At 41.3% G+C, this 12,322-nt stretch overlaps 1 protein-coding gene across 2 annotated transcripts in view; it reads right to left on the bottom strand.

Moving 5' to 3' along the window:
• Positions 1-1,884: 1,884 nt before the first annotated feature.
• KLHL15 (kelch like family member 15) overlaps positions 1,885-12,322 on the bottom strand; it is a 42,499-nt gene continuing 32,061 nt past the window's right edge. For both annotated transcript variants that reach the window (XM_073667514.1, XM_073667513.1), the window contains exons 2-3: positions 10,384-11,095; positions 1,885-6,768 (exon numbers count right to left, since the gene is read on the bottom strand). In XM_073667514.1, the coding sequence (XP_073523615.1) occupies positions 5,659-6,768; positions 10,384-11,088 (1,815 nt within the window). In that variant the 5' untranslated portion in view covers positions 11,089-11,095 and the 3' untranslated portion in view covers positions 1,885-5,658. The remainder of the gene's footprint in view (positions 6,769-10,383; positions 11,096-12,322) is intronic.

Below are 12,322 nucleotides of genomic sequence, written 5' to 3'. Positions count from 1 at the left end.
CACCTCCCCCTGCCCCGTAAAATCTCTGGTAACGCCCACTTAAGGCTTCAAAAAACAAAACAAAACACTAACTGTTTAGGTGGCAAATTCTTTGAACACTAATATTTCCACAACACAAGGGCTTAAAACAAAAAAAAAAACACCTGTTTTATTCTATTACATCATGTACAGTTCAACATGTAATAAAATAGGACCCTTCACCAAATTTTTCTTTTGGAGTTTTCACGTCAGATTCCATCTAGGCAGAGCCGGGTTGTTGCTATAAAGGTCGTCAAATTCATGGATGGTGGCTGCGTTTCTTACGCCAGAAATGTTATTGCGAACTACTAGCAGGGTGAACGCCACTGGTAAGATGCACCAAATTCATTCTGTGGTGAACGCCTCTTAATGAATATGGTGCATCTTATTTCTACAGTCCCCTCCGTAAGACAGGCATAAAACAACAAGTCCTAATGATTTGGGGCCTAGGTCTTTTATTATTGTATTTGTATATTGATATTGAGATCCGTACTACCGACGCTTTGCACATGCGGGATTGCCTTGCGTTTTCTAATGCATTGTAGATGGCAATTCCGCGTGCGTAAACGGACAAATAATGGACATGCATGGGCACTGAACTTGCGGATTTACATTGGGGACTATGGGAGAAGGATTACCAAGAGTTTCCCAAGCGTTTACACTGCAAAAATTCCGCAGCAAAAGCGCATCGTGGGCACGCAGCCTAAAGCAAGTTATGACTTATTGAAGATCTGAAATATATTGACTACGGTTCTACTGTTAGGGACAGAAAAGCTCAGTCAATGAGTTGCCCTCCTGGTCAGAAATACTGATAAGAAAAGGAGACTTGGGCAAAATTTTCTGTAATTGCTATATTTTAAATACATTTTGTTTAGTTAACATTCAGCAAATTCTAATATGGATTAAATTCTATATAAGAATTAGAAAAGGTGAAGCAACTTGAGATGTGATGGAATACATAGCGAATCCTTTTAGTAGGACAGGTGATAACTTCTAGATCACTAAGGCTTTAACCACAGAAGCCCATGAGACTCCCATCCTGTTTCAATGAAGCCAAAGCACACATGCTCAATTGACGCTCCATTCATTCGCTCGGCAATCTTCGGCAGACAAGCACATACTGTCACTCAATTCATAGAGAAGTCCCGCTTTCTGGCTCTCATGAGATGGTCCTTAGTGACCCCCATCAATGTAGAAGCAGTCCCCTATCCTGTGGCTAGGTGAAAACTTACCAGAATAGGTAGAGCGATAAAACACTTAACAGGGCTGCGGAGTCGGAGTCTGTGTCCATTTTGGTGGAGTCGGAATAAAATGAACAAACTCCTAAAATATATAATAAATTGGGTGCAGTAGTACAATGCAGGATGTGCTGTAAATGTTTTCATAAGAATTTGGGAAAGTTATGAAATGTCCAGTAAATGTCTGTTCGGCCCCTGATCTAAGTATTTAGGCTTTTAGTTGAGATGAATCGGTGCTGCACTTTATGTACACGCTCAGTAGTGAGGCAGGGCTGTGGAGTCGGGAGACAGGAAATTGAGGAGTTGGAGTCGGTGGTTTGGCTTACCGACTCCACAGTCCTGGTTATAAATATGCTCATCATGTTTAGCACTGCAGCTTTACAGCGCAGAGGTCCTGGGTTCACATCCCACCACGGACATCTGCAAGGAGTTTGTGTGTGTTTTCAACAGGTACTCTGGTTTCTTCTCACACTCCAATGACATATAGTATGTTCTGTTAACCCTTTTGGCGAGTATGCTCGGCCGAGCACCGAGTAGTTACAGCTGCTCGGTGTTATGTTTCAATCACTCCCATGTGCATGATTTGCGACTGTTTGACAGCTTTGATAAGTGAGTAATGTCTGCTTCTTACACATTCCCCACATGTATTAAAGCTGTCAAACCATCGCAAATCATGCACATGGGAGTCATTGAAACATAACACGGAGCACGCTATAAATACTCGGTGCTCGGCCGAGCATACTCGGCGAAACGGTTAACAAAACATACTCGCTCATCACTAATGATATATTGATTGGGGATTTAGTGGGGACAGTGTGTAAAGCACTTTGTAACATGTTAGCGCTATATAAGCAAGCATTATAAATCATTAATTATACCAAGACACAAGAGGGGCATGATGATTTGCACTAGATTTTTCTCAGACAAGTTTGCAAATATTTCTAGATTTCTTTGTAACACACACACACACACTTTTGGCTCCAGCAACCTCCCACCCCCAAAAGATATTCCATCTACTGTCAAGTTTCAAATAGGTTTTATATATTAAAAGATTGGATCCACAAGAACATAAGGGAAAAAAAAAACAGAACTCTATACTTCAGGAATCCCTTCAACTTTTTACAAGTTCACCCCAGTCTAAGTGATAAGTGAAATCACAAAATTGGGTCCAACTTTCTTATCAATGAAGAAGATTTCAGACTGCAAAAACAATTTTAAAATAACTACATTTAATGAGTACTACTTAGTTTGTTTTTTTTAAAATGATTGTTACTATCTTAAATGTGCAGCAGATTGTGGAGGTCCAAGTCCCGAGAAACCTACAGATCTCAAAAGATGCTGCGCAGCACTGTGCACACAGCAATGCGAGACAGTCTCCGAGTCCACACTCCTAAGTACAGGCTCACACCAGCTTCTGCCATACGAGATGTGCGTTTCATAGCCGCTTTTTATGCGATTGCGGGGGGAGGGGGGTCTCCGCACCTAGATCCCCACCAATCTGGAGGACATGACAGATACTAATTAAATTATTCGATATTATCTATTTTTTTTCTTCAAATAAGTTAATAGTAAGTTGAGAGAAGGGTATAGAAACTTACCAAGTCAGCCCCTGATCGGCTTTGCTTCCATCTCTGCAGCGTGCTAATGTAGCATTATAGCTGTACAAAATGGGCTAAAATTTGTAGGTTAAAGATCTGAAGTTTTGAGAACAGTGGTCTCTTCAGATAATGGCTATAAGGAAGATATGAAAAATCATAGAAAGTGAACTGGAACATTTACTGGACATGACATTCCCTTGTCTCTACACTAATAAAAAAAAAATATATATAAAAATCCTGACATTGGGGAACGGCACACCATGACCTCTGAAAAAGCTCAGAGAACATGCACATAACACAGAAGTCAATGTGACACCTTCCAGACAAGAGATTCTTCTGTCCATGTGATACAAGTTAAAAAGAGCAGCGCACACAAGATCTAGGCAATCCATTCCCTTGAAATGTTATTTTGACTGGAAATTAAATAAAGGAAAAACTATAGCCTCAGACTTTGGGCTATACTTTATATACGGTGCTGGGGTCAGACAACCAATTTGTATAATTATAAAAGCAAATTAAGTTGATAAATAGGGGCCCCCCGCACACAAACCCCACTGATAACCTGGAGGATTGTTGCCATGTATTATTCTAAGATCTGACAATTAAAATGTTGATTAACTTGGTTAATGTAAAAACCCCTTTAAACTTATAATTCCAGGAAATCCTGCTGACAGAAACCAGATAAAGGGCAGGGACGCAGTGTGAAGAGATCATTACATACAGAATACAGACATTTAGGCTACATTTCAATGATGAATATTTGGCAAGTTTTGATATTGCAGATTATTGTAGCATTTCAGCACCTATTAGTTACATTAGGTTACTTGCGTTTTTTTATTTTCTATGATTTATCGAGTGTTTGAAGCTGCGGTTTTTGTCTTTTTTAGTATGTCATGTTTGATACTTCCAGGTATTTGGCTTTCACAAAATTGTATTGCTAGTCGGATTTTCCACATTTAATACAGGTCTATGGGGACAATCTGCACAAAGAACTCTGTATTTGCAAGAGAAATTGACATGCTGTGGATTTGCAACACGCACCACAGGTCAGTTTACGGTGCGTAAAAATAAAGTACAGTGGACATGAGACTTCTATAAATCCCATCCACTCTGCTGGAACTATAAGACGCTGCATTTTTGTTGTGCAGCTATAATATGCAGCATCAAAAACGTACCATATATTTCAGACTATAGGATGCATCCCCCCCCTCCCACCCAAAGTTAGGAGGAAAATGGGGGTGTGTCTTATATTTCAAATGTAGTTTATCAGGGGGGAGAGTGGTGGAGTGGGGTCACAGGAGGCAGGTCATCGCTGCGGGAAGCTGGAAAGAATTGTGCGATGCTGCAGGCCCTGGGCTGCGAGGAGGGGGGTGTCCTGGCGGTGCAAGGCCGGTGCAGAGTCATGGATGCGCACATTTATCTCACAGTGGGCTTCAGGAAAATGGCACCGTGTCGGCACATGTGCAGATTTAGATCTTAGGCTCAATGAAGAGCAGAGATCCAAATCTGCAGAGTCTCCACTTTGCTGAAGACCACCAGGTGATCAATGTGCGTAGCGGAGACTCTGCTCCTGCCTCTCAACGCCAGGAACCCCCTGCTCACAGCCCAGGCCCCGCAGTATCGCCCCACTTCAGCTGTCAAATGACGTAGAGGTGACCCCGCTCCACCACCCTCTCCTCCCCTGGGAAGCTCCATTCGGACTGTAAGGCACACCTGTGACCCCTGACATGCATGATCCTGATGACCGGTTAAATTTTTTTTAAATATTTTCCTCCTCTAAACTTGGGGTGCATCTTATAGTCTGAAAAATGCAGTAACCTTAAACATAAGCACAACATACTACTCAACAGGATTTAAGTCTCTTCAATAATCTGCACTACTATCCTTGATGCAAACACCCGACCAGCGATGATCTGAGAAAATGTAAAATGTAAGTGAGGGGAGGAGAAAATAAAATAAAAAGCCTACCCAGTAACATGCAAAATGATTCATCCCAGTAATAAATGCATGTGTATTAGAAAGTACCAGTAGTATGGAGATTTTGCTTATAGAATAAAAATATCAAATACAGACTGAGTTTATGAACCTGTTAAAACTTTAAAAGCCTTCTCAATACTAACGGTATGAAGGATATTACATAGGGCATGTTCTAACTGGAAATAAAACAAAAGGGGTTAAAAAAACAAAACAAAAAAACATTAACTTAGTCACTTCAGCATTAATACGTTTATTAGCTAAAAAGTTTTCCCTTTTGTTTTGAGGGTTCGGCAAACCTCATGAATAGTTGTGCTTTGTGCACCCTCATTTACAGCTGCCATGTTTTTTTGGGTAATCACGTTTATGGACCAGATGAAGCGGTCACATATTTCAATACTATGACGAACGCTGCAGCTATACAGGACCTTGGAGGTAGCGAGAGCCTTGGGGCATGCAGATATTTGAACGTTGATAGTTCGACAGGAAATATTTTTGCACATGTTCACTTTCTAGTAATAAGCCTTAACTAAATATAGAAGATTTCTTCTTTTCCTGCCACGTGGCAGATCCAATACTAAGAAATAAAACGCAAACAGGTGTTCAAGTAAGATCATAAAAAAAAAAAAAAATAATAAAAATTTACTCACACCAAATTTGATATTATGCAAGATTCAGGCCAGAATAATTTGCAGTTTCGGACTTGTTTTGCTCCCTGTTTCACTGAAAGCAATTAATATTGAGCTTACACAAAGCATAGAAAGGGTAAAGGTCCTAGCTGCTTAAGACAGAAAAGAAACAAATCCAGTAGCAGGAATTTCATGTTACTGTTAAGTGCATCGTTTTACGTGCTCTAAAACATATTCTGGAAAATGGAGACTGCATACTTGTAAGCCATCCAGCTTGCAAGGCATTCTGGGGTATTCATCCTCTTTCCATTTGTTCTCCTCTGGGTCAAAAGTAAGGATGGAGTCGCTGTAATGACCATTGTAACAGAGTCCGCCAAGCACCATGATCTGTTTATCCAGCACAGCTACTCCATGCCCACTCCTGCCAATGGGCATAGATGCCAAAATAGTCCACTGATCCGCTTCAGGGTCATAGACCTCGGTAGAGGGACAGCCCTGAGATTCAAAAGATGCTCTTAAAATAACACATACGCCCCCAAAGACATAGAGTTTGCTATTGTAAGAAATCATCTTGTGAAAACATCTGGCGTAGTTCATTTTGCACTTGTTTTCCCAGCAGTTCATGTGGACCTGCGTCCGTCGAGTTCTCTGTTCCACCGTTCCTTCTTTACTTGGGTCGAAAACACAAACTTGCTTGGACGTCGAAGAGGATGTAATCCCACCAGTGATAAACAGCTTGCTGTTGAGAACAGTGCCCTCATGGCCATACTTATTTACGGGATAAGGATCTACAAATTCCCATTTATTGTCTACAATATCATAGCGCTCTGTCGAATAAAAGGTTTCATCTCTCGTCCTTCCGGCGACAGCATAAATATATCGCCCAATAACACCCACTGCAAACTCAGACCGAGGTACAGACATATCAGACATTCGCACCCAATTGTTTTGACGTGGGTCATATCTGAAGACTTTTGATGAAGCGTGAAATTCCCCATCTGGGCCAAGTTCTTCTCCTCCAAGTAGGAAGACAAAGTTGTTGACAATCGCCAGGCAATCAGGTCGTAGAGGTACCAGAGGTCCTTCAAGTTCCCACCAAACACGTGGCTTGTGCAAAAGGAGGATTTTGCTGTTTACCATGCTGTGGCCTATCATCCCTCGGAACACCGCGGTGTGGGGTTTTGCTGACCGGATGTGATTGGATTTCATCTCCATTAATGGTTGCTCACTTACATTATGAAAGTAGTTTAGTGCCTGCTCAACCTCATGTCGCAACTGACGGGAGTATCTGTAAAACTCGGAGGTTTTCACCTGGAAGAAAAACAAATGTTCTATGTGAGAGAATGCCATTATAGAACGTAGTATCTACATTACATTTATTCCAGAAAATTAAACTAGCCTTATTTTTGTTTAGATGAGAAATAAATGAATAGAGTGCACAACAGTAAGCCACCAATCCCTCGACACAGACAAAAAACAGTCTTTTCTTGTCTTCTAATGCTGCTAAAACCATGGAGTCACAATCTTAAATTTTATCAACCTTTTGAAATGCTCCAAATACTAAAAGAGAACATGTAAAAAAAAACAAAAAACAAAATTAACCTGCAGATACAGGGTCGATCTGCTGGTTAATAGAATTCTCAACCTGCCCGGCGCCCGCAACAAGACCCCCGTTGCTGGTACGAAATGAACTTTAACTTCCAGCCCACCCCGGCAGGCTCGCTCCTTAAGTCACGGGGGGCGACGGGTACAGTCACCTACTCTGTGTATAGAAATAGGCAGCTGTATCTGTACCTCCAGCACTGACTGACAGCTCGCTCAGCATTAGAGCCGGATGTCAGTCAGTGCCGGGGGCACAGTTACTGACGCTCTCTCTATACACAGAGCAGCGACTGCACCCGCACAGGCACCACCCCTGTGACTGAAAGAGCGAGCCTGCCGGGGAACAAAGTTCATTTCCTCCCGGCAGTGGGGCTCTACGTATAGGCGACGGGCAGGTTCAAAACACTATTAACCAGCATATTATCCCCATATCTGCAGGTTAACAGGGTTTTTTCTTTTCTTCACGTGTTAGGTAGCTCAGGACATTTCTTTTAAAGGGGACCTAAGAAACATGGACGTGCATGCAAACGTATATATAACCTGCATTGATATGTACCGTAAACATTCACGTACAAACGCCTGCACTGCAATATTAATAAGCTATTACCCGCAGAATCTGATAGTCAGAATGTTTAGAATTATACATAAGAATTATATTCAAACACAATAAAATGTAAAGGCCAATAAACATCAGCAAAGACGCAGTGGTGGATCCATCCTCAAGCAGCACCGCTTTGTGTGCATTGCTAAAACATGACAGTTTTCCCGATGTCTCAAGGATAGAGCTATTAGTCCTCCGAGTGCATCTAGTGTCAGCCCAAGCTCACACTTTGTTGGTCACTATTTTTTTTCCTTTATTGATGGCCTATCACCAGGTTAGGCCATCGCTATCTGATCGGTGGGGGTCCGACATCCAGCATCCTTGTTAAGTTGTTACCTGCGAGAAGTTTTTAGATGTTACCAGGACACAGCAGCTTGGTCATTTCAATAGTGGCCGTGGACAAGTCCTGCAGATTCAACTGAATAGGGGGTGGATCTGCAGTACTCAGATACTACTGAAAGGACGGAGTCGCTGTGTTCCAGCAGCATCCAAGAACTTCCAGCCACCGTCGCAGGTAACAGGCCCCCGATCAATCAGATATTGATGGCCTACCCTGAGGCTAGGCCATCAACAAAAAAGAAGTAGCGGCCATCCTTTTAAGAGAGAACTACAATTTAAAACATTGAAAAGGTAAAAAGATTACCTACAACGTTAAGACTAGACCGAGGCGTCAACGCTCTTTGTCTGATGTCTTTATAGTAAACCTAGGTTTTACCTCCGTTTACCTGTGGCTGTTAAAAATGAATGTAGGAAAACATTCTACTTTAATTCTTTCCACAAATAAACACACATTTTTCTATAAAACAATACAGTGTGGGACAGGAGAAGATCTTAAAACTGTTGGTTGAATTTCAGCTCCTACCCCCAGCATTATACTTACCAGAAGTGTTGCGAATCAAAGAGAAACTGTCACCAGGTCAGAAGTCAGTTTTAGCGCTTATTTTATGCCCTCTGCTCCTATAAGTATGCAGTTTTTTTTAATCTGCTATATGGTTACAGAGCTATGTACCTTTTTATTTAGTGCTAGTATTTATAGTCATTAGGCTGCTCTACATTATTAACCTCTGAGCAACAACCATAAAAATGAGAACTAAATCAAACAAACAGACCCATCTCTCTGGAACCAAACTGGCAGATAACTCCCCCCGAAAAATGGAATACTTGGGAGAAGAGGGTATAATATAAGAGCAAAGGCTGGCAATTTTTGACGTGGTGACAGGTACTCTTTAACAGGAACTTGTCAGGAGCTGGATTGTGGTGCACAGTAGTAAAAGAAAAGTTTAACCATGCCTTCCTGGCCACAATCATATTTTATCACTGAGAAAATCCTCTTTGAATCTTGAGGTTGTCTGGATTAATACCCCATCTAGCAATGTAATTAGTTTAGTGACCCTTAAGAACCCCACAGTTCCCCATTTATGTGGTTCTGGCTGGCCTCTTTCAGTGGATGACACCCAAAAAATACTGTAATTATATGACGGCTTACAAGTCTATCTGTTGATAATGCATCATCTAGAAGGGTTAAGAGAAAAAGGGGTCCCTTAGAAAATCTTCGGGGAGGGATCCAGCAGGCAGTGACCATGACCCATGAAAACCAACCTTATAAGTTACTCCTATACATACATTACATGGCCAAAAACTAGTAAACACCTCCTTTAATTGGCAAGTTTGGCCGGGCCAGACGCATACACTGGCAAAATAAAAAGACAACGTAGATGAGTGGTACTTGAGAGCTTGGAGACTTTGGAAAGCACTATGATAGGATGCCATCATCTCAAAATGTCAATTTTTCAAATCCCTGCCATGCTGGAGCAGATCAGACATTGTCAGTGTTGTATGATGGAGGGGTCTGGGGAGATATTTAAATCAACCTTATTAGTTCTGGAAAATTTAGCAACACGCAACAACATTACAGAAAAAGTGTAAAATAATAAAGCGTACAGAAAAACAGTTTGATGCAGACGAACTACACATATTCCCAACCTGAACACAAAGAACCTTTTGGATCTATTGTAATGCCAATCACAAGCCATTAATATGTCTAACTGGGTACATATTCGAGCAGCCATAATCCAAACTATTGTGGAAAGCCTAAAATGTGGAAGAAGCTACAGCAGAAAAGGAGGGACAAAATCCATTTTACTAATGCAAAGTGTTTTAGAATGAGGTGTTTAACAAGAGATGGTCAGGTGTCCACATACTTTTGGCCATGTACTCTTACTTTGGGTGGCTGTCATCATCCCATGACTAAACTAATGTGATATATGATCTATGCCAATGTTCTCAGCACTTAGACTACATTATAATCCTGTATGACCATGTCTGGTCCAGTGACCCCTGTACATAAAACTAAAAACCTTAGGTAGGTCAAGGGCTTAGGACTGAAACAAAAAGAAATGAAAACATGCTTGTAAATGCAAGACAAAATAAAAGGATTTTAACCTGGTCAGAACATAAGGACCACGCTAATATATTTCTATACATACAAGTCATTTTTATTTGCTGTAAATATGTAACAAATAATAATGTAAAATTAAAAAAAAAAAAAAAAAAAGTCAAACGATATACAGAAACAAGTAAAAGGTAGGGTAATCCTTCCTTGCCATCTCCATTGCAGAAGGTTCTAGTTTGTTACCCCTCAACCTTTATTATAGCTTACCTATTGATGTGGTGGTGCCCTAGCTAAGTGAAGAATCTTGTCTAGTGCTTTCAAGCTCACTAACCTTCTCATAGACATGGGATGGAGTCATCAAACAAAACCTGATGTTCTGAATGATGGTGTCTGTGTGTCTCCAGCGTCTCCTATCATGTCGCAACCAAGCCTGAACAGCTTCATACAGTTCAATCTCGGGGAACCGACTCAGACGGTCATTGTCCAGGTAGCTCTTGAGCTTTTCAAAGCTAAGGTAGGAGAGAAAGTCAGGTCTAGCCATAAGGGGAACAAAGTTTTCCAACAGAAACGTGTCAAGTTTCTCCCTGACACCTTCAACGTCCACACTGAAGTCATCCAGAAGCCTCATAATCTCTGCACAGTTGTCCAGACAAATCTTAGCCATGAGGAACGAACAGCAAAATTTCACAACTTCAGTCAACTGCACGTACATAGCCGCCTGCAGAATTTCATGGACGGTAGCCATGCTAAGGTCTATGTTCCCATAGTACATAAACTGGAGCACGTGGCTGAAGCCTGTAGCGGTCAGTCCTTTAAGGTAGATCTTGTTCTGATCACGTTCTCTCATGTCAGCCGTGAACATGATGCGGAAGTAGTCACTCTGAGTGGCCAGCAGTGCTTTGTGTGCTTGAAACTGGTGATCTTCTATCACAAGGGTGACATCAACCAACAGGCCTTCCTCATAGAGTGCCCTGAACCCCGCAGTGACACTGCTATCATGGATTGAAGAAGAGTACCCTTCCACGTCCCCGGCCATGAATCACCTGAGAAATAATAAAAAAATATTTAGTATCCAAGTCATTAGACATTTTATACCAGTAACTCGCAATGATCAAAACATATAAAAAGCTGTGCTTGAGAGTTTGTGAACCCTTCACAATGCTCCATATTTCTATATAAATTTGGCTTAAATGTTCATCAGGCGTGAAAATAGAGAACCAAATCAAATACATTAGTCAAAAAAAAAAAAAAAGATTGTTTTTATTGAGGAAAAATGATCCAATATCACGTCTGAGTGGCTAAAAGATGTGACCCTTTTAGGCAGGGCTGTGGAGTTCAAGTCGGTGTCAGTATAAAATGGACCGACTCCAACTCCTAAAATATATAATAAATTGGGTACAGTAGTTCAATGCAGTTTGTGGGGAATATTTTGTCATAAGAATTTGGGAAAGTTATTAAATGTCTGTCCTATTCCTGATCTAAGGGTCTAGACTTTTAGCCGAGATGAATCTGTGCTACAGTAAATTTATCACTTAAATATGAGCCATGTGTGAGGGAGTCGGTGTCATGGAAATTGAGGAGTCGGAGGTTTGGCTAACTGACTCCACAGCTTCGCCTTTAGTATTAGCAGATAATTTGGAAGTAAAATTAAAGTTTTTAAAAAGGGTTGTCCGGTCCAAATTGTTAAGCCTGCAGTCACTCTGCGTTGCAGGGTTTCGCCGGTGTCTGAGCTGGGACCGCAGGATATGTACGAGTTGTACACACTCTCGGGCAGTGGGCACGGCCTCGCTGCATACACTTGTATGGAGCGAGACTGTGCCCTCTAGTCGGCTAGGTTAGTAGTCGGGGTGCGGCCTCGCATACTGGATATAGCAAAACAAACAAGACATGATATTCAAAATAACACTTCCAAAATGCAATATAAACATTACACTGTGCACAGCGGTAATACCATTGAAAGGAGAAAATAGATAAGAGTAGTTGAAAATAATCACAAATATATATGTTACTGGGTACCAACAACTAGTGAACAAACAAACAACCCCAAAGTCTGATCTTCACAATATGCTTCTGGAAGTGAATTGTGGTATGAACAAAAGACGACATATGAGGACCTCAGAATAGATATTGAGGTCTATCATGCTGGAAAAGGTTACAAATCTGTCTCTAAGGCAGTGTGCCTACGATGCGTTTTTTAAGCGTTTCTGCAGCGGCAATTCCGCTGCAGAAACGCTTGGTAGAAGGTCTGCCATGTTCCCCAATGATAATCC

This window comes from Phyllobates terribilis, unplaced genomic scaffold, assembly GCF_046119375.1.
Source record: "Phyllobates terribilis strain yellow unplaced genomic scaffold, ASM4611937v1 Scaffold_2__4_contigs__length_985480577, whole genome shotgun sequence".
NCBI classification, from domain to species: domain Eukaryota; kingdom Metazoa; phylum Chordata; class Amphibia; order Anura; family Dendrobatidae; genus Phyllobates; species Phyllobates terribilis.
The sequence above is the reverse complement of the archived record's forward strand: the minus strand, read 5'-3'. Positions and strand labels throughout refer to the sequence as shown.